General features: G+C 40.3%; 1 protein-coding gene across 3 annotated transcripts in view; it reads right to left on the bottom strand.

Annotated features, from left to right (window-relative positions):
• Positions 1-23,467, bottom strand: part of RSU1 (Ras suppressor protein 1) — a 119,262-nt gene that overhangs the window by 57,236 nt on the left and 38,559 nt on the right. For all 3 annotated transcript variants that reach the window (XM_083377422.1, XM_083377423.1, XM_083377424.1), the window contains 4 exons: positions 17,654-17,774; positions 16,604-16,722; positions 14,034-14,116; positions 13,417-13,531 (listed from right to left, as the gene is read on the bottom strand). In XM_083377422.1, coding sequence (XP_083233548.1) covers positions 13,417-13,531; positions 14,034-14,116; positions 16,604-16,722; positions 17,654-17,774 — 438 coding nt within the window. The remainder of the gene's footprint in view (positions 1-13,416; positions 13,532-14,033; positions 14,117-16,603; positions 16,723-17,653; positions 17,775-23,467) is intronic.

Raw genomic sequence — 23,467 nt, 5'->3', positions numbered from 1 at the left:
CAGTTTGAGATTATGCCCCTATGTTCTTAATTTTTGCTTAATATTGAAAATACCGCCTTTTAGAACCTTATTCACACCCTTAATATATTTAAAGTTTTCAGTCATGTCCCCCTACTTTCCCTTCTGTCTTCAGGCTGACCAGATTAAGAGGGAATAGCTGCATAATAGGGAGAAAAAAGAGGTTCAAAAGTGAGTCTAGCCTAGTTTCTCAGACTGTAAAGGAGATGGGGGGAAATTTATACTTTCTTGTAAGATTCTGTTAATGTAGCTTTACAATAAAGTACTGCATGCCTATCTGATTGTGTTTCTGGTCTGATCTATTTAGGAAAGCTGACAATACTACAAATAATGATCACTTGCTCAGTAACCATTCAAACTTACAACGGTGCCGAACAAGAGATACTTATGACTGGTCCTTAAAGTTCCAGCCATCATAGCACTCCCATGGTTATGTGATTGTGATTCAGATACTTGCAACTAACCCATATTTATGCTGGCTGTAGTGTCCAGTGTGATCTCCATTTGCAATCTTCCCTGCTATTTTCCCACAAACAAAGTCACAGGGAAAACAGCAGGGAGGTTCCACGTTTTCCCCATAAGTGACTCCCACTGCTTTTCCCCAAAGATCCTGCTGCATCCATCACCAAAGCTCCACAGCACTTGCTTTGCTAGCACTGCTTGCAAATGTGGGACTTTTGACTTCCTGCTGGCTTCCCGATTCACTTTGTTTACTGGAAGCCAGCAGCAAGTCATGGACGCATCAGGTCCTAACCTAACAACCCACAATTCTTGATTAATGACAACAATGAGAATTGCCATCATTAAGCAATGTGGTCACATGTTGTGTCACTTTATCACTGCATTGTTTAGCAGTGGAAAGCCTGGTCCCAACTGCCATTGTAATGCAAGAAGTATCTGTATTAATATTCTCAGCTAATTGTTGCAATGGTACTTGCAATGTGATATCCTTAAAACGTTTGTTCTAAGGATAAATCTTTGTTGATCCATTAATTTCTGTTCATTGGTTCACTGACATTTGGCATCTGCATAGGTAGACAAGCTTCTAATTAATGATTTTAGAAGTTAATGTAAATCATTTTTATTTTGAGTTTGGAAGCAAACTGGAGAGGCTTAGAAATGATGCTATATCGGCATGATTTAATCATAACAGCCATTTCCGATCAGAATTTTCCACTATGATTCTATCTTTCATTTATATTTCCCATGATCTGTATACTCTATTATGAATAAAAAAGGCTCAGTGTAATTAGAGAAAACCTAACTCATGCAGAAAGGAAGAATAAAATGTTGCCCTAGGAAGAGTTGCCATTATCCCAGTACAGGTAGTCCTTAAAACCATTTGTTAATGATTGTTCAAAGTTACAATGGAACTGGAAAAGTGACTCATGACCAGTGGTTAGAATGCAATATTGCAGGCTAAGTCTGTCCACGATCTGGAGCTTGATCCTGACCGGCTCAAGATTGACTCAACCTTCCATTCTTCTGAAGTTGGTAAAATGAGGACTGAGAGTTGTAACCCACTCAGAGAGTGATGTAAAGCACTGTGGGGTGGTATATAAGTCTAAGTGCCATTGCTACTGCTATTTTCACACTTATGACCCTTGCAGCATCCCCATGGTCATGCGACCAAAATGTGGATGCTTGGCAACTGGTTCATATTTATGACAGCTGCAGTTTCTAAAGGTCATGTGATCACCCTTTGTGACCTTCTGATAAGCAAAGTCAATGGGAAAGCCAGATTCACTTAAGAACTGTGTTACTAACTTAACAACTACAGTGATTCATTTAACAACTGTGCAAGAAAGGTCATAAAATGGGGCAAAACTCATTTATCAAATGTCTTGCTTAGCAACAGAAATTTTGGGCTCAATTGGGGTTGTAAATCAAACACTACCTGTAATGCTCTTTTGCCAGATATTCAAATCTTTTCTTAAGAAGTAACTTGTAGGAAGCAATTCAGTCCTCAGTCAGTCCCATGAACACCCCTAATTCACCCTTTATTAGAGGCTGGAACAGTATTTCTGTTTTAACAAGGATCAGACAGTGGGATTAAGCACTATGACTAAGAGAATCTAATAAGCAAAAGGCGGGGTTGTCTAAATCTATGCTAGCTAGTTCAAACAAGAGTTGAAGAAGCAAGCCAGTACTGTGATTAGTGGTAACCCTCTGACCAAAGCTGCTATGAAAACCATATTTCATTCAAAGGCTTATTCTGCAATTGTATATTGGATTTTCCATTTTATTACCTGCAGAAAAGAACCACAGAACTTGTCTCAAAAGCCACCCACACAGTAACCACTACTTACAATTCAGCAAGTGCTATGTTACTTCTGGGATAAAGGAAAAATTCAGCCTACTGCAATTGCACAACCTAAGTAAAATTCATACTTCAAAAATTTCACCTGGGAAGAGGATAGGATTCTAATTTTGCACAGGTTGAAAAGTTCATACTAAATCAGACATACATATATAGTTTGGCTTTTCTCACTGGTTATATACAGTATTTAAAATGAATTGCTGAACTTTAAGTTAGTGAAATACATTCATATCAGAAAAGAGATAATTATCTATTTGGAGACCTGAACTCTGTGATACTTTGGTGGAAAAAAGCTAGCCTTTTATGCATAATGGGACATTTATAAAAAGGGCAGAAAATTAGGGTTATTATTTATTTTTGTCAGGGTATTAAGGGCTTTATTTGGATTTTCTGCCACAAGGTCTAAAATATCTTGAGGAAGTTTCTCCCCCCTACCCCCCAAAAAATTAATTCACATGTTATCTAACAAAATAAAATATATATTTTTCTGAGATGCTTAAATATCTATACAAAAATGAAACAGCCACCTCTAAAGATGCTTTCATCTTGCACTGAAAAGAGGAATAGATTTCTCCCAACTTTGTCACCCAATGCTTTTTAAAATATGAAATGCACTAGGATAGCTTGACAGAATATAGGAACTCTATTCTGAATGTTTGTTTATATAGCTACCCTTCACATTGAAAGTGATTCTGGGCAGTATGCAGCTATCCAGTAAAACAATAAAGTATGGTGGTTAAAAGTGTAAGTATGGGTTGTTAGCTCACTCCATCACATTGAGAATGAATATTTATACATTTATTTCCTTGGTGTAGCACCAAAATTTTATCTCCACCATTTACATTAATAAAACATTAAAAACAATGCTAAAAATTAGAACAGATTTTTCCTAAAATCATGAAAACAATCTGACATTTTATTCGTACATTACCAGATTTTAAATACGAAGAGGAAAACATGCATTGAACACCAGCTGACTATAAAACAATTAAAAATGTGTATGGGAAAATTCAAATCACCTGAAAAGCACTGAAAAACTTGAAAACAAAATCCTAACTCCATTTATAATTTAGATAAGTGAATTATTCATTGTAATTTTATTTATTCCTTAGATATCCTGCGCTTTTTCTAGATGCTCCAAACATATACTGAGCATTTCCTTCTGTAATTTTTTCTACAACAACTCTGTAGCTGAAACTAACTCAGTAAGCTTCCATGGAGAGGATCTCCCTAGTCTAAGTCCAATACTGAATCATACAGGTAAAGGTTATCATAATGTTAATATTTACATTCTGGCTAATTCAAATCTGCCTCTAGCATTAGCAGAAAACAAATTATTATTTTTCTTTAAAAAAAACCCTTTCCACTGAGAAAAAAAATCATACTATTTTAAGGTTTTAAAGAATTAAAGTAGTATTATAGTTAAAACAAGAGTTCTTCATTCAAGTGTTTTTAAAATTCTATTCTAATATCTGGGTTCTTCCATAGGACATTATATTATTCCATTAACTTTTTTCTCTCAATTGGCCATTTTTTATTCTGTTTCTTTGTCTTTAAAAAGATCCTCCCATTTTATTATACTTTTTTGTCACAGATGACAGAAACTTAAATTCAAGTGCTTTTTTACTTCAGCAGAAAGGATATATTCTCCTTCAATACTATGAAGAAATTAATTTTATTTTCCTATTTAGATATAAATACTCCCAGATCCAACTTTATTAAAGGCTAATCATGGGATAACCCCACTGAACAGAATGAACTGTTCAGTTATAGCCAACTATGATTTTCTTCAGCTTTGCTATACGCTTCAAAAGCTTAGCTTTATTACTCTGACACCACGTGCTTTGTTTCCCAAAGAAAAGAAGGCCTTAGACATTACACAATACGCTGAGGATATACTGATAGGCAAGTCCTTCTGACAGGCAGGGCTTTTTTTGTCACAGAACGCTCAGAACGGAGTTCCGGCACCTTTTTTGGATGGAACCTTGTAGGGTAGGCAAGGCGGGTTGTATGACATGTGTGAGTTCCAGCACCTTTTTCTTTTACAAAAAAAGCACTGCTGACAGGAATGAATTTCTCATAAGAGCAAGGTGGACAATCTAGCTTCACTCACCCAATGTGTTGGGAGGGAGAGAAAAAAAAGATTACAGACTAAATAATCTCACGTTCACAGTATTTCCAACAAATGCTGGTCTCAACTGATATTACCAAATCTGCTTAAATCTAGGTTAGAAATTATTCTGGTACACCAGTTCCTCCTTGTGAATATAGTTTTTTCTTTTGTCAAGCATTTCTCAATTCATAAAACTGGTAAACTAACTAAGAGTGTCATGACTAGCATGCCCCTCAAAGCAAACTTTATGGATGGTTCTGACTTCTTAACATGAGGATTTACTTTTCTCAGCCCGCTACGCTATGAGGCAAACATGTTTAGCTCTTTTTTTCATGTTTGATGATGGACACTAGGACCGATTTTGTTAAAGAAGAATCACTAGTGCCAAATGATGGACACTGTTTAGTTTTCAGAAATCCCAATATATCACAGCCACATGATAAATGCAGCATAATATTCTGTAATGCAAAAGCTGAACAAAAAGCAGCCTCCTCTCTCACCCATTACCCAAAATACCTTACTTTCTTTGTTTTATTCTTTTTCCTCCTGACATTTTGTTAAATCACTTGTTTCTATATATAAAACAAGGCATGCAGTAATAAAACCTACACTCATCAGTTTTTAGATAACATGATTATTTTTGCACATCCACAAAATTTGTTACAGCAGTGCAACTTCCTTTCATTATTTAATCAATGGCTGTGTTTTTTCTGATGACTTTGCACCATTTTCTAACCATTAACAACTCCCTTATTTAGGGCTACTATGCATTTTGCTGAATTTTTTTAATAGCATTGCACACAGGCAAGGCAAAGAAATGCACTTTAAGACATGTCCTACTGATTTTGCCAACTGTATCTGATTGTTTGGCTCTACCTCCCTCTTCACTTTCTTCTAAAACAGTATCCAGTTCTTAAAACCATCAGTGTGTAGATGTGCATATATACGTGCATGTATGTATATGTACGTGTACACAAGCACACATTTCATAAATTTAGTGCTCCATGGCATTTCATTTACTGTAACTGGTTGCAATATTTTAGTTGTAGTAATCACTAGTTGTCTTCCACTGCAGTAAAGGAAGGTAAAGGTGCGTGCTAGTAGTTTCCAACTCTAGGGGCTCTAGCTCATCTCCGTTTCAAAGCCGAAGAGCCAGTGCTTGTCCGAGAACGTCTCCATGGTCATGTGGCCGGCATAACTAGACGCCAAAGGCGCACGGAACGCTGTTACCTTCCCACCGTAGTGGTCCCTATTTTTCTACTTGCATTTTTACGTGCTTTCGAACTGCTAGGTTGGCAGAAGCTGGGACGAGTAACAGGCGCTCACTCTGTTACGCGGCACTCGGGATTTGACCCGCCAAACTGCCGACCTTCTGATCGACTAGCTCAGTTGTCCTAACCCACTGAGCCACCACGTCCCCACTGCAGTACATACCTTTAAATCCTGGATACTTCAATACCAACTTCAATCTTTACATATGAGGGTTATTTTACAAGGCTATATGAAGCAGATCCACCCAAAGGCACTGACTCAGTTCAAACCATGACAGCAGTCTAATTTACTTGGACTCAGAAAATCACACTGCTCTTCTGATGCATTAAATATAAGCACTGAAGTGGACCTATTCATTTGGCTGCTTTGCCATGCATGCATAGAAACCCCTTTTAGCATGTTGATCAAAACTGTGAGACTGTATCTTATTAGATGAAGTTGAAGCAGTGCTTCCAAGGGCATTTTGACCAAGATTTTATCAAGCTGAAGTGCTCCTCTGAAGCTCTAAAAAGCGTTATTATTTATCATGATTTTCAAAACTGTTTCAAAAAACTATGTCCATAGGTCTACCAGGTGTGCTGAACTTCAATTTCAGCTCTAAAAAAGTTAGAAAGGGTGGATAGTTCAGCAATTAATTTGTATTTATTTAATGAACCTTGTATGGCTGCCCAACACAATCATGGTGACTCCAGGCAGCTTACAGAAATAAAAATCCCAAATACAAAACCCAATAAATCTCCATATCCCTGGTGGCAACAATCAAGTACAATCAAACCATGTATCCTGATGCCTACAGACTCACTGGCAAACCCATGTCTTCAGAGCCTTTTGAAAGAGTGTCAAAGTGGAGTCTGGTCTTATTTCTAAAGGATTAATGTTTCATGGGAAGGAGCAGTGTTTTTTTGTAAAAGAAAAAGGTGCCGGAACTCACATGTCATACAACCCGCCTTGCATACCCTACAAGGTTCCATCCAAAAAAAGGTGCCGGAACTCCATTCTGAGCGTTCTATGACAAAAAAAGCCCTGGGAAGGAGCCATCACACAGAAGGCTCTTCTGATTCACCCATTATATCATATTGACAAATGAACACCATAGTTTAAAACATAATGCCTGGCTAGGTCAATAATACACAATGGGTACAAGGAACATTTAGAATTCAAAACAAAAATAACTGACTTTGGATTGATGAAGAAAGCCATCAACATGGCCGATCATTAAGCCGTACCAGCCAAAAGCCAAAAGCACTATCAAGCACGATGAAAGCAACACGGAGGAATTGGGTGAGACCCTACATTTCTTATTTCCCCAACTACTTCCCTGTGGAAGCGTTTTGAAAAACTCTTCCCCTCCTTTGGAATAGCGGCGTTTGCCTACTTGGGGAGTTAAAGCTTCGAAAAGAAAAAGAAAAATATAACTAAATTAAATAACTAAAAAACTGGACTTGCACCTTTTGGATATTTGGGGTCCCAAAAGGTTCCTATTTCTACGGGAACCTATTACCCTATCTACTTGCTAAGCTGGAAAAAAAAGGAAAAAAATTAAACTGGATAAAAGCTTAATTGGAGTTTGGAAAAAGATTTTATATGCTAGTGAGGACATCTTGTGGCGAAGCCTGGTACAGCAAGGAAATTTATCTTTCACTGTGAGACCTGGTTACAGCCTAGTTGTCCTTGGCACTATCAAAAAATAAATAAATAAGAATTTGAAACAGGTGGTGGTGAAAACAACTCCCAGGAATAGTGGAGGTGGACATTCACTGACTTCTATTAAAAATAGCCTCCACTAAAGAACTATCTGTAAACTTCTTAGAAATGGAGGAATTGTTGTTGTTAGCTGCGAAGTCGTGTCCGACCCATTGCGACCCCATGGACAACATTCCTCCAGGCCTTCTTGTCCTCTACCATCTTCTGCAGTCCATTTAAGCTCACACCTACTGCTTCAGTGACTCCATCCAGCCACCTCATTCTCTATCGTCCCGTTCTTCTCTTGCCCTCAACCTTTCCCAGCATAAGCCTCTTCTCCAGTGAGTCCTTCCTTCTCATTAGGTGGCCAAAGCATTTGAGTTTCAACTTCAGGATCTGGCCTTCTAAAGAGCAGTCAGGGTTGATCTCCTCTAGGACTGACCAGTTTGATCGCCTTGCAGTCCAAGGGACTCGCAGGAGTCTTCTCCAGCACCATAGTCCAAAGACCTCAATTGTTTGACGCTCAGCCTTTCTTATGGTCCAACTTTCACAGCCATACATTGCAACTGGGAAGACCATAGCCTTGAGTATACACACTTTTGTTGACAGGGTGATGTCTCTGCTTTTTAGTGTGCTGTCTAGATTTGCCATGTCCTCCCCAGGAGCAAGCATCTTTTAATTTCTTGACTACATCCCCATCTGCAGTGATCTTGGAGCCCAGGAAAATAAAATCTGTCACTACCTTCATTTCTTCCCCATCTATTTGCCAGGAATTGTGAGGGCCGGATGCTATGATCTTGGTTTTCTTAACGTTAACTTTTGCACACTCCTTGTTCACCTGCAACAAGAGGCTCTTTAGTTCTTCTTCACTTTCTGCCTTTAGAGTGGTATCATCTGCATATCTTAGGTTGTTATTTCTCCCGGCAATCTTAATTCCAACTTTTGATTCATCTAGCCCTGCCTTTCTCATGATGTGCTCTGCATATAAGTTAAATAGGCAGGGTGACAGTATACAGCCTTGCTGGACTCCTTTCCCAATTTTGAACCAATCAGTGGTTCCGTGTCCAGTTCTCACTGTTGCTTCTTGACCCGCATATAGGTTTCTCAAGAGACAAATAAGATGGTCTGGTACGCCCATCTCTTTAAGACCTTGCCACAGTTTGTTGTGCTCCACACAATCAAATGCTTTAGCATAGTCAATGAAGCAGAAGTAGATGTTTTTCTGGAACTCCCTAGCTTTCTCCATGATCCAGCGTAGGTGGGCAATTTGATCTCTAGTTCCTCTGCCTCTTCGAAATCCTGCCTGTACTTCTGGTAGTTCTCGATCCACATACTGCTGGAGACTAGCTTGTAGGATTTTAAGCATAACTTTACTAGCATGTGAAATGAGTGCAACAGTGTGATAGTTTGAACATTCTTTGGCACTGCCTTTCTTTGGAATTGGGATGTAAACTGATCTTTTCCAATCCTGTGGCCACTGTTGAGTTTTCCAAATTTGCTGGCAAATTGAGTGTAGCACTTTTACTGCATCGTCTTTTAAGATTTTGAAAAGCTTAGCTGGAATACTGTCACCTCCACTAGCTTTGTTGTTACTCAGCTTTCCTAAGGCCCACTTCACTTCACATTCTAGGATGTGTGGCTCGAGATCAGTGACCACCTCATCGTGGTTAACAAGGAAGTTAAGCTCGTTCTTGTATAGTTCTTCTGTGTAATTTTGCCACCTCTTCTTAATCTCTTCTGCCTCTGTTAGGTCCCTGCCATTTTGGTCCTTTATCATGCCCATTTTTGCATGAAACGTTCCCTTCATCTCTCCAATTTTCTTCAAGAGATCTCTGGTCCTCCCTATTCTATTGTTTTCTTCTACCGTATTTTCCGGCGTATAAGACGACCCGGCGTATAAGACGACCCCCTACTTTTAAGAAGTTTTTCAAGGTTTTTTGTCTTATACGCCGGAAAATACTTACATGCCCTGCCCTCCTTGTCCGTCGCAGAGGAGGCGAAGGCCCAACTGGCCCCGCCGGCCCTCCCACTGCTCCTGCGCTTCTGCTGGCCCCCGAGACGCAGTGTTTCCCGGGCGGCAGGTAGCACCGGAGGGCAGCCGCCACCCGCCACGGCTGGCGCCCCTCCTGCTTTCCCCCCCCAGGCCTTGAACTTCTCCCATTCGGCGCAGGACGGGGCAGCTCTGCCCGCAGCCTCTGTTTCATGTGCCGCTTCCCTCTCACTGTCAGCCGAGGTGCGCTCGGCCCGGGCTCCCGGTCCCTCTTCCCGACCGGCTTCCCGCCCTGCCCCTCATGGAGCTGGACTGGGCGTGCAGCCTTTCGATGTAGCTGCTTTTCCTGGGCAGCCTGGCGGTGCGGCTCCTGCGCTCGGACCTGTTGCTGAGCCGGCGGCTGCTGCTGCGCGTGGGGCTGCTGCCCCTCAGCGCCGCGCTCACGGCGGCTGCCTGCTGGCTCGTCTCGGCCAGCACCGCCCGGCGGAAGCACAGCATCAGACGGGAGCAGGACTTCCCTGCCGGCTCCCGTCCGACGCTCTTAGGGAAGAGCGAGCCGGCAGGGAAGTCCTGTAAACGCACGCGCACGCAGGACTTCCCTGCCGGGGAGTGCGCACGTGCGCAGGACTGCCCTGCCGGCTCCCGCCAGACGCCACCCACTGATTTTCCGGCATATAAGGCGACTGGGCGTATAAGACGACCCCCCAACTTTTGAGAAGATTTTCAGGGGTTCAAAAGTCATCTTATACACCGGAAAATACGGTATTTCTTTGCACTGTTCATTTAAGAAGGCATTCTGATCTCTTCTAGCTATTCTCTGCATTCAATTGGGTGTATCTTTCTTTTTCTCCCTTGCCTTTCGCTTCCCTCCTTTCCTCAGCTATTTGCAAAGCTTCCTCAGGCAGCCATTTTGCTTTCTTGAATTTCTTTTTCTTTTGGATGGTTTTGGTTGCTACCTCTTGTACAATGTTGCGAACTTCTGTCCATAGTTCTTCAGGTACTCTGTCTATCAGATCTAATTCCTTAAATCTATTTGTCACCTCTACTGTATATTCAACAGGGATATGATTTAATTCATACCTGCGTGGCCTAGTGCTTTTCCCTACTTTCTTCAGTTTAAGCCTAAACTTTGCAACGAGAAGCTCCTGGTCTGAGGCACAGTCAGCTCCTGGTCTTGTTTTTACTGACTGTATAGAGCTTCTCCATCTTTGGCTGCAGAGCATATAGTCAATCTGATTTCTGTGTTGACTGTCTGGTGATGTCCATGTGTAGAGCCATGTCTTGGGTTTTTGGAAAAGTGTTTGCTATGACCATCGTATTCTCTTGACAAAATTCTATCAGCCTGTGCCCTGCTTCATTTTGTACTCCAAGGCCAAACCTGCCTGTTATTCTGGTTATCTTTTGGCTTCCTACTTTAGCATTCCAATCCCCCATGATGATAAGCACATCATTTTTTGGTATTAGTTCTATAAGGTGCTGTAGGGCTTCATAGAACCGGACAATTTCATCCTCTTCAGCACCGGTAGTTGGGGCATAGACTTGGACTACTGTGATACTGAATGGTTTGTCTTGGATTCGAACCGATATCCTTCTGACATTTTGGGGATTGTATCTCAGTGTTGCTTTTCCTACTCTTTTATTGACTATGAAGGCTGCTCCATTTCTTCTGAGGGATTCTTGCCCGCAGTAGTATACCTGATGGTCATCTGAATTTAAATTCACCCATTCCTGTCCATTTTAGTTTGCTGATTCCTAACATGTCGATGTTCAGTCTTGTCATTTCTTGTTTGACCACGTCTAGCTTGCCTTGATTCATGGATAGTATTGTGGGTAGTATTCATGGAGGAATACTACCCACAACTACAAACTTGTACTTGAAAAAATCCTTGAAGTTATTGAGCTAATGAACTCCAGACTGAAAGACAAAGGTGCAAGCCAAAATTTACCAAATGAAGCCCTGATTTCAACTGATGAACTTACAATCCAAAAAGCAACAGAAGAGGAAGAAATTAATATCAAGACAGAGGACTTTAAAGAACAACAAGTACAATCTACTGAGAACTTTGATAGCCAAACCTCGATTTGAACTATAGAATTTACAACTCAAAAAACAACACAAGCTGAAGAAATCAACACTAAGATGGAGGATCCTAAAGATTTACAAGTACAGCATACTGAAAACTTACAACCAAACAACAACTACAACACTGGACATGACCTCTTACCCAAGCCAGATGAAACCAGAAGGCCAGACTGAACTGACGACAAATATACTGATTCAAATATGGAGATTTGAACTATTAGAGCAACAACTCAATGATTACAAAGGGGCCAGTTCCTTTGAAAAACTGACAACTGGATGGTCTCCCTTGATTCAAATAACATGTGTAGCAATGAAGGGAGATCCATCTGATCCATTTTAAAGGCACTGGTATGGAAGCCTGCTTGGCAGAAAAAGAAAGCCACAGTTAGACTTAAAAAATGGGTTTTTTAAATCTATAATGGAAGAGCCTAAAATTTTACTTAATGGGCTAAGGGGAGAATTTAAAAGATATTCGATTTAATATTTAGGATTTAGATTTACAAGGGAAATGAAAAGTAGCTATTAGAATATAGTTTTGAATTATAATATGGAAGTTGGATTGAGACAATAAAGAATTTTTTATTAGTAAGTGATGAAGTACTAGGATGACAAATAGAATATATTTGTGAAATATATAAGAATGTATTTAACTAAGCAATATGTGTATGTTAGATATGACAACTATTATGTAACGAAATAGGGGAAATTTGGGTTACCCAAAAGTTAAATACTACGGATCTTAAAGGCTAAATTGGAGCACTGTTAACTGAAAATTGGTAAAAATTTAAAAACAGAACATGATAATTATAAGTAAAAATATATTGATAAATATCTTAACTGATTATGTTATAACTAGAAATGTATTAACTTGATTGTGATATAGTAATTATGGGAAAGAGAGGGAATTCTTGATGATCATATGTACAAAAGATTTTGTTATTGGACTATTGATAACCCAATCACCACGTTGCTTTCTAAATATCTTGACATTTTGATGTAAAACTGGAAAATTAATAACACTTGTTTAAAAAAATCATAAATGAAAATCCAGTTGTAGCCAATTCTAAATGACTGTGAGATTGATTGAAAAAAGGGGGAAATGCATATTCTAATATTCCAAGGTACAGTACCATCCCCTTCACATACAGAAAATGATTGGGAAGACAGAAGCTCTTTGATATTTATTAAATCACACATATGTTTTTTTCAGTTCCTGGTCAGCCTGAAAAAAGATGCTGCTGCTACTTCAGTGAACTGTACCATTAAACAGAGTGTCATTGACATAACTCTTAAACCAGCAGTATCTGTTTTGACGTTCACACAGAAACCTAAAAAATGACCCATGTGCTTTAAAGAAAAATGGAGAGGAACACCATAAATGCAAGGTAAAAAAATTATTTCTAATCATTTTCTATGCCAGATATAAACTCTAACTCTAATATAGGTAATTCTTAACTTGTATTTCACAATGGTTCAAAATTATGATGGCCTTGGAAAAAGTGTTTTACAATCTATAGTTACTCTTACAACTATTGCTCACTTCCTCAGTCACATTTGAAATTTGGGCGCTTAGCAACCAGCTCACATTTATAACCAGCTGCAATGTTTTAGTCATTTACCACCTTTTTGTCAATTTCTAGCAAAAATCTCCATTGGGAAAGCTGGACTTATGATCATAAAATTGGATCTAGTCATGTGATGACTCACTTTATATCCTTTGGCTTCCAAACTTGGCACTTCCCTCCCTCAAACTTCTATGCTGCCCAAGTTGCAACAATTTTTATTAAACTTTGTTGCTGAATACCCACTCTGAATTTAATAAAACCAGAGGAAAAAACATGATGAGAAGTAGCAATAATTTGTTTGAAATATGAAAGCTATCCAAAACTATACCCTTTCCAGAACTCTTTGGCTATTCAAAAAAGTATCAAACTTACCTAGTTCTGGAGGCAATACTGTAAGACGGTTTCCTTGGATATGAAGTTCTTTAAGCTGTGTGAGTTCCCCAATTTCTTTTGGCAGTGATATCAAGTCATTATCCCTAAAACTAAGCTTTACAAAAAGGAAAACATTAAAAAATTAATCAGAGAAACAATCTGCATATACAAAATATACTTAAATAAGAGATACTGCATATGTACAACATGCTAAGCTTAGTTAGGCTTAACTTGGTTGAACTGAATATGTGATTTATCATGTAGGATTTATCATACATACACACACACACACACACACACACTAGAAAATAGGTCAATTTAGTAAGAAGATTAAGTGTATTACATGATGAAGCTGTCAGGTCAATTCTCAGCTGAAAAGATGTAGATCAAGACTTACTACAAACACAACTAGCTCTTTTCCTTTTTGCTACTTCACTCCACCCATTCTTCCCATGTATGCATAAGTACTTTCTGATTAAAAATAGACAATACAGATGTTGATGCTAACTGCTTCAAACTGCCATGACTTCTTGCAAATTGATTTGATTCTACTCAAACTAGGACTGCAAAAATAAATTGATTCCCCCCTCCCCCAAGAATTTAGATAAATTACTTACTATCTGCAACTTTGTGAGCTTCCCAATATCTGATGGCAGGGTTTCAAAATCGTTGTCACTTAGATAGAGTGCACGCAGGGTGGCTGCAAATTAAACAGCAATATATAAACAGGGTGGCATACAACCCGACCATTTGAAGCCTGATCAATGAAAATGTGTCAGGTTTGATTAATAACCCTGACTTGGTGAAAAGCCTTTGACATACCCAAGGCTCACAATAATAACAAGCAGGTCAAACTTAGATTTACTGGCTTATGTACTATTGCTCTGCTCAGGAAAACATCTATATCCAAAAGGGCCGACATAATTAACAAATTCTACTACATTGCTCTCTGGCAGGTTGTAGCACGCCACTGCAATACTAACTTGTCAATACAGAAGCTATCCAAGTTTATACTAACCATTATTCAAATTAGCATTCATAATCTCCCTAAACATTATTTTGTATATATGTTAGATTTGTGAAATAAGAAGCTTTTAACATATCTTTTTTAAAAAAAAACCACTAGGATATTATTTCTTAAATATGCAGAAGTAATTAGGGAGGCACAACTCCTCTCCCCAGATGAGGAGCCCTCAAGAGAGAGAAAATGGCAAAGAATGAAGGCAAGTTGAAATCTCCAAGAGCATTTTGATAGAATGCTTCTTGAGTCAAAATACAACAAAACAATGTTATGAGCTAGCTAGCTAGCTCTCCAAAATTATTTGGGTATAATTTGAGAGTTGAGTTTAGGGAAAGACTTCATATACTGGTAAATAACTGGTCAGACTACATATACTGCTTCAGTTCATTAGCACTCACTCATTAATTGGATGTATTTCTTGATTGATGCTTGTGGAAATGTTGTCCCACTAGTAGGAAACATTGCTTCCCGTCTAATTAGCTAACAATTATTATTTTACAATATTTACAATATGTAGCTAATTGTCAACATGCTATTTACAAGAATTTTTATTATAATTAAGAATATTTGCAATATAGAACTATTGCTGCCATGTTTTATGTACTTAAACTATATTAATTGATAATATTGTAACATAATCGCTATACTGTATCTTCTTCTTGGAAAAAAAGAACAGCCTTTTTTCTTGACCAGATTCTTTGATAAAACAATTGATGGAATTTAAGATATGAAATGTTGAGAAATGGTGTACTAGAACACAAACATATAAAAAACTATGTATGCATCATAAAGAAAATGGAAAGTGGGATCATTTTAAGAGAACAAAGATTTAAATAATTTGGGTTACCGTAATTGTATTTTTTTCATTCTGTCCCTTAAACAATACAATTCTTAAACAAACTGTATAGCTCAAGAAATATTTCATAGGGCCCTAAGAAAACACTTCATGGAACATTAATAAGATATTAGACATTTGAAATGTCTAAGCACATTTCAAAAACAGTAATCATATTCAAAGCTGAGCAGAGATTATATCTCTCACACTTATAGAAGAGCAAAGTTTATTTTAGTTTTTCATTTTCAAGCTTCAAATTGTTCCATCCCATTTCTGTCCCAACCTGTGAACGTTTTAAATAATCAAACCCACAAAAATATTCCATATATTTTTGAATGTTTTTGCAAGAATACTTTTTAATTTTTAAAATTGAGTTGTTTTTTGAGATTCTGAATATAAATAAACAACAAAGTCTTTTCGTGTCCTGTCACAATCCCAACATAGTGATATTGGGAAAGGGGGAAAAAGATGGCTTCCACGCCCATTTCTTTGTTACAAACAGGTTTTGTTTCAATTTTGAGGTGTTTAATTTCTGGTTAGGGGAGGCTCCTGGATCATGATTAGACTTAGCACTGAGCCCTAATCCTTCATCCTAGAGAAAATTGGAAGTGTAGAATTTCATCTTTGTTTTTCAAAGAAAAAAGCTTCTTTGGGTGGGGGATTTCTTTGTGAATCACAAATTTGAGATCCTGTGATTTACTGACAGCCATGTCAGAAATGATATGTTTAATGAATAGCACTTTCAAAAATAAACTTAATATGCTTATGTATCTAGTCCTGTGTTTTTGCTTCCTTGTCTGCCGACATAGACACATACTGTATATGCACCTTCCCAGAAAATAGAAGAAAGCATCACTGAGCCTTGCTGAAGTGAACGCATTTGCCTGATGATACCAAATGCTAATTGAAAACATGATATTTATAATACATATAACTAAGAGTTATTTAAAGAAAGTAAATCACAACTTGGTTGCTAGCTAGCATTCCGTGACACAAACAGCAGCTCCTGTAATGGTCCCAGCATAGTGCTGCATTTCCCAACTTTCATTTTACAAATGCTGAATGAAATTCAAGGAAATATGACCGAAGCGTAGCTGATCAAACACACCTGTTTGTCCATTTGTTCCACAAATATCATGTGACTATAGATCAAAGGATACAGATCACCAAGCTGTGTAGAAATATTCAAGAGGACTCGGAGGAGGAAACATATATCTCAAACATTCTTTTTAGAACACAGTCTTTCTCAAATAAATCAATTGGAGAAAGCAAAGCAACTTTTCAAGATGATTTAAAGTTTTATTTTGTTTTTTTTTTAAATGACTTCTTACTTAGATAGAAGAAATTTCCAGGCAGGGACTTTTCATTTAAATTATTGTAAGTCAAATCAAGAACTTCCAGAGCTGGTAAAGAGCCAAATCCTCGTGGCAAGGTGTTGAGCTTATTCATCCTAAGAATGAATGCAGGTTGTAAATTGGCATTATTTTTGATACGGTACATAAGAAGCAGTGACATTTCACATAGTATATGTAGCCTGCATCAGCGTTACTATATATCCATATGGAGTGTCTTTTCAATAATACCTTTCACAATCCCAAACAAGAAGCTAACAATACTGTAATAACCCCCCCATCAAACGCATATACCAAAAGGCAGGAAGAATCATATAAAAAGTCAAAATAATAAATAGGCATCCTTAAAAAAATCATGTGGCTTTGATAAACTTTCAAAATGGATGTTACCTCTTCCCAAGATCAGGAAATCCGAGTGGTTAAGGGAATATGCTTTAATTTAGGTAGGGTATTGTAATAGTATCCTTGCATCTGTCAAAGCCACTCTCTACTTTAATCTATACCTAATATAAATAAAGTGAAGCTCTTTCTTATGTTTACTACTCTCACTGAGTTAGATATATGCAATTTCTACCTTATTTCCATTCTGGGAAACTATAAGGTATCTACAGTATTAACACACAACTTTGTTGTTAGATTGATATGAAAGGTTGAATGTTTTGCTATTTGAAATATTTTTTGTTTCTGCATTTATTTCAGGATAAAACTGCTAGAATATGAATATTTGGTAAATATTTTTCAAAACAACTAACCAGTGAATCATTTTATTCAACTTTATCTTATACAGCAGCCTCTTCCAGTCTGGTACCTTCTAGATCAGACATGTCAAACTTGCGACTTCACGTGATGTCGTGCAACGTATTGGAGCTTCTTCTCATTGCTGGCAATGGGGTGGGCGCGGTTTCCTGGTGGTGCGTCTGACCCGCGGGCCAGCAGTTTGACACCCCTGTTCCAGATTGTTGAGATTATACTTTTCAGAATTCCCAGCCAAATTAGATTGGGAAATAACTGACCACAACTGGTACTCACCCAAGATTTAAGTGTTTGAGCTTCTGAAGGCTGCTGATCTGAGTTGGCAGTTCCTCAATCTGATTGTTGAAAAAATTGAGTACTTCTAAATTCCTCAGATCCGCAATATTTGGAGACACTGCTGCAAAGACAAAGAAAATACCCTCAAAACAAATCACAGCCCAGTTCAATGAATGGAAATTTTATTTAAACCATACAACACGTATACACAGGCAACAGCAAAATCAGCTAATATTAGATATGTTGTCATTTTAAGGGAAAATATGCCCTGAAAAATATCTTATCTTTGGATTGCTAATAGCTTCTAAAACTTGGCTTCACCTGTAGGTCCTCAAGTGATTTTTGCATACAATTCGGCAGCAGAAATAATAGACCATCCCCACTTGTACTTAATCACAGCATAAACATGATCTGACAGCAACTTCTTTCAGCATAGTATTATATCCAGTTACCTCCCAGTCATATGACAGTTTTAAACCATCATTAGTTGCATCAGTTTTATTTTCAATACTTTTATACCACTTGGCTCAATCATGATTTATGAGTTCATATCTATTATACTACTAAAACCTTCCTGTTTCTCTGTTTGTAACCTCCAATAACCTGAACCTTTGAATCATAGCAATTTTTTAATCAAGGTATTTAAAATGTAGTAACTTAAAGAATGTGTATAAAATCTGGGACCTTTATTCCTGTGGATTTGAAATTTCAAGCATTTTCAGATCAATTGTATTTGCAAAGTTGTGATCATTACAATATTGTTGCAATGTGCCGCAGTCACATGGTCATGATTTTCAACACTCCCTGCCAGTTTCCAACAATTAATGACAAAATGGAAGCCAGCAGGAAGTCAGAAATTACTCTAATCCCATTGCATTTTTGCCCACCCTTGGTCATTCTGTTAATCTATTTAGGTAATTAAACATCTCTGAAAGATGATCATGGTTTTCTAACAAAACATAAAAATACAGACACAGCAAGAGAATACAGAATGAAACAGCATAAAAAGATTTTTTTTCAGAATCAGCAATTCTCTGGTAAAAATATATTAAGAGGCCCCTGGTATGATTTTAGCTGGTTGTTTTAAGGGGTTAGGGAGTGGGGTGAAAGGTATGGTTGGGTTGGAACTTGGGGGTGTTCCACCAACCGTTTGTCAGTCCGGGCCTGGGATGGGTCCCGGCGGGATGGGGTTGGGGGCCTCTGGTTTTCCTGGCAGCGGGGTGGGGTTTCAAATCCCCACGATTGGGAACGGCAGCAGGCAGTCATACGAAGGGCCATATCAACATCTGGGATCACGCCCCCGCTGTCTCCAAGTGGTGGCATGCTCCGACCTTCCGGTTAGAACCCGTTTATCTGGGAGTGAGGAGGACCAGGTCCCTGAGCTCAGGCTGGTGTACTTTAATGCCAGGTCCGTTGTGAACAAGGCTCCCCTCGTTTGCGATTTGATCGAGGAGGAATGTGCGGACCTGGCATGCATTACAAAAACCTGGTTGGGCCCAGAGGGAGGTGTCCCTCTGAATGAACTTTGCCCTCCAGGTTTCCATGTGCTTCACCGGCCGCGGGCTCAGGACAGGGGTGGGGGGGTGGCGGTGGTTATACGGGAGACCTTATGTCAGCGGGAGGCCACTAACGTACAGATAGTCGGGAGTGAGTCACTCCTCCTGAGGTGTAGCCCTGGGGCTCAGTTGGGCCTGTTGCTAACATACCTGGTGCCCAGCTATGTGGCAACGGCCCTGCCTGAGCTTCTCGACGCCCTCTCGGGGTTGGCGGTTGAGTTTCCCAGACTCATAGTTCTGGGCAACTTTAACTTGCCTTCCCTGGGAGGGTCATCAGAGTTGGCTCGGGAGTACATGGCCTCCATGACGGCCATGGACCTGACCCAAGTAATTCAGGGTCCGACTCATGGAGGGGGGTCACACACTCGACCTTGTTTTTTTATCTGGACAGTGGTTTGATGATCTGGGAGGGGGTTCGCCAACTATTGTCCCCCTGTCATTATCTCCTGCGGCTGGTCTTCCGCTATGCCACCCCTCGCCGCTGGGCTGCAGAGCTGACTAGGTGGTTCCGCCCAGGCGCCTAATGGATCCAGAATGGTTCCAGACAGCGCTTGGGTCTATACATATCTCACTCACTCACAGCCTGGCCGATGCCTTGGTGGATGCCTGGGAAAGGGCGACCACCGAGGCACTCGACCGTGTTGTACCCTTGCATCCCCTGATCCAGTGCAGATCCCGGTGGGCTCCATGGTTTTCCACAGAGCTCTGGGAGATGAAGCATCGGAGACGGGGTCTAGAGAGCTATTGGAGATCCAGCCGGTCTGAATCTGACCGATTGCGGTTAAGAACCTCTACGAGGTCTTATCTCGCGGCGATGGAGGCAGCAAAATCTATTTTGCTGCCCTCATCGCGTTCGCAGATAATCGCCCAGCCGCCCTGTTTAAGGTGACTCGCTCCCTCCTTAATCAGGTGAGGGAGGAACCCCTACAGGGGCAGGCCGAGGGGTTTAGTCAGCATCTGACGGATAAAATCGCTCAGATTCAGGCCGGTCTGGACTCCAACTGGACAGAGTCTAATGGGGGGGAGACGAGCGGTTCTGGCAATGTTATCTGGGATGAATTCAATCCTGTGACCCCGGAAGAGGTGGACAAGATCATGGGGAGACTGAGTTCCACCACGTGTTTATTGGACCCGTGCCCCTCCTGGCTTGTGTATGCAGCTCGGGAGGGGACACGAGGCTGGTTCCAGGCAGTAATAACTGCTTCTCTGAGGGAGTGTAGCTTTCCTGGCACCTTGAAGGAGCCGGTGGTAAGGCCCCTCCTCAAGAAGCCTGTCCTGGACCCGGCTATTTTGAACAACTATCATCCGGTCTCCAACCTTCGCTTTCTTGCAAAGGTTGTAGAGAGCGTGGTGGCGCAGCAGCTCCCTCTGTTCCTGGAGGAAGCTGATTATCTGGACCCATACCAATCGGGCTTTAGGCCCGGGTACAGCATGGAGACGGCATTGGTCGTGCTGGTGAATGATCTCTAGTGGGCTCGGGACAGGGGTTGTTCCTCTGTCCTAGTCCTATTAGACCTCTCAGCAGCTTTTGATACCATTAACCATAGTATCTTACTGCGGCACCTCAGGGGGTTGGGAGTGGGTGGCACTGTTTTACAGTGGTTCTCCTCCTACCTCCTGGGTCGTTCACAATCGGTGTTGGCAAGAGGGCAGAGGTCCGCCCCGAGGCCTCTCGTTTCTGGAGTTCCTCAGGGGTCGGTCCTCTCTTCCCTCTTGTTCAACATCTATATGAAGCTGCTAGGTGAGCTCATTCGTGGTTTTGGGGTGGGGTATCACCAGTACGCTGATGATACCCAGCTTTTTCTTTCCACCCCAAACCAACCGAGTGATGCCCTCGACGTGATGTCCCGTTGCCTGGAGGTGGTCCGGGTCTGGATGGGGAGAAACAGGCTTCGACTTAATCCCGCCAAGACTGAGTGGCTGTGCATACCGGCATCTCGGTTTAATCAGTCTATTCCATCGTTAACTATGGGGGGTGAGATGTTACCCCCCGTAGATAGGGCCCGCAACTTGGGCGTCCTCCTGGACTCATGGTTCAGTTTGGAAGATCATATAGGAGCCGTGGCCAGGGGGGCTTTTGCCCAGGTTCACCTGGTGCGCCAGTTGCGGCCCTATCTGGACCGAGATGCCCTACGTACAGTCACTCATGCGCTTGTGACCTCCCAGATAGACTACTGCAATGCTTCCTACATGGGGCTGCCCTTGAGGACCACTCGGAGGCTTCAGCTGGTGCAGAATGCGGCCATGTGAGTTGTGACGGGGGTCTCCCAATACTCCCATGTAACGCCTCTTCTCCGCGAGCTGCATTGGCTTCCAGTTGACCTCTGGGTGAGATTCAAGGTGCTGGTGATGACCTATAAAGCCCTAAATGGCATGGGTCTGGATTATCTTAGGGAGCACCTGCTGCCAGCGTCAACTTCCCATTGTCCCGTGCGCTCCCACAGGAAAGGCCTCCTCAGGGTCCCGCCGGTCAACGAATACCGGCGGGTGATTCCCAGGGGGAGAGCATTCTCAGTGGGCGCATCTGTCCTATGGAATCAGCTGCCGGTGGAACTCCAGATCGCCCCCGACCTTTGTTTTGCCGGGACCTAAAAACCTGGCTATTCGAGCTGGCCGGCCTAGACTGAGGGGTTTTTAAGCTTTTAAATCCAAATTTAATGTGTTGGGGCTATTAATTTAATCGTATTTTAATCTGTATATTGTATTTTTTAATTTGCCCTGTACACCGCCCTGAGTCTTTCGGGAAAATGGCAGTATATAAACCGAATAAAATAAAATAAAATAAATAAATAAATAAATATACTAAATTATGAATGCTTGTTCTAACAAAACAGTTTTCACTAATTTTCTGAAGACTGGAAGGCGGGGTCAGATGGGGGGCACAGGACAAGATATTTTAAAGTATAAGGATTGTACTTCAGGCCCAGGCTTCCTGAATTCTTGTGTGGAGATCTTCAGCATCCCCTTTCTGCAGGTATACAAGAATTGGGTAGAAGATTCTACCTGAGGCACCCAGAAACATGTTACAGTGATCTAGTCATGTGGTGATGAGGGTGTGAGTCTCAGTCACCAAGACCTCCCAGTCTTGAGGTATAAAGCTCAACTGATACAGATAACAAAGCTAATATTAGTGAGTAAAAATACTGATGGTTAAGGTCTTACTCAGATCATACTTTGGGACAACTGACATTTTAAGAGAGTAGTGTACAACTCTCTTGTAGTCAAGGATTTAACCTTTGATAAGGACACCAGAATTTACACTTCAAAAATGGCAGAGGCAACCCTACACCTAATCCCATTAATTTTCAACAGAAGCTTAATCAACTTTGACATTTACTTCTGCAACATTTCAAACCACAATTGGTATCACCTATAAGAGGGAATCTACAGGCATGATTTCCTGCAGCCTTCAGCTATGCACCTCTGTTGTGACTAACATGCTTCCCAAAACACTTAATGTCCTAGGAGGGTATAGCTTCATGATGAATGAACAATGTTTAGGTACAAGCACCTGTACTGCATTCTTTACTTGGTAGCTGTTATTTCATCAAATATGTAAAGAAAACAACTCTATTCTATCATCTTTTTTTTACTTTATTAAATTTATTATTTAAACATTGGACACGGTACAAACGGACTGACATACCTTCTTGTCTACAATATTCATATATATATACATATATATATGTACACATAAAATACACTTAAGATACTTAAGATACAAATCAATTAAATATAATACAATACTTAGAACAATCAACCAATCTATAAGTTCTAATATAGACCTTCCTTTTGTTCCCGCCAAAGATAAAATTTATTCCAAATTTTGTAGTAACCTGATTGGTCTTTATTTTTAATTTCCAAAGTTAAAAAGTTTACAGCTACCAAGTAAAGAATGCAGTACAGGTCCTTTATCCATTTCTGCGCATTCCCAAATTTTCCTTATTACCTCGTTTTCTACTGGGATTTCACTCCTTTTCCAATTCTGGGCAAATGACATTCTTGCTGCTGTAATAATGTGAATCATCAGATACAACTCGTCTTTAGGGTATTTCTCTTTTGTTATGCCCAATAGGAAAAATTCTGGACTGAACTCAACTTCTTGTCTTAATATTTCTTTTAGCCATGCCCAAATCATTTGCCAAAATCTTTGTGACTTGCTACAGGACCACCACGTATGAAAGTATGTACCTAATTCTTCGGAGCATTTCCAACATTTGGGAGATACTGTCTTATACATTTTGGCTAAACGTGCTGG

This window comes from Vipera ursinii (assembly GCF_947247035.1).
Source record: "Vipera ursinii genome assembly, chromosome: Z".
In the NCBI taxonomy this organism is placed as follows: domain Eukaryota; kingdom Metazoa; phylum Chordata; class Lepidosauria; order Squamata; family Viperidae; genus Vipera; species Vipera ursinii.
Note: the sequence above shows the minus strand (reverse complement) of the source record. Positions and strands in the feature narration are given on the sequence as shown.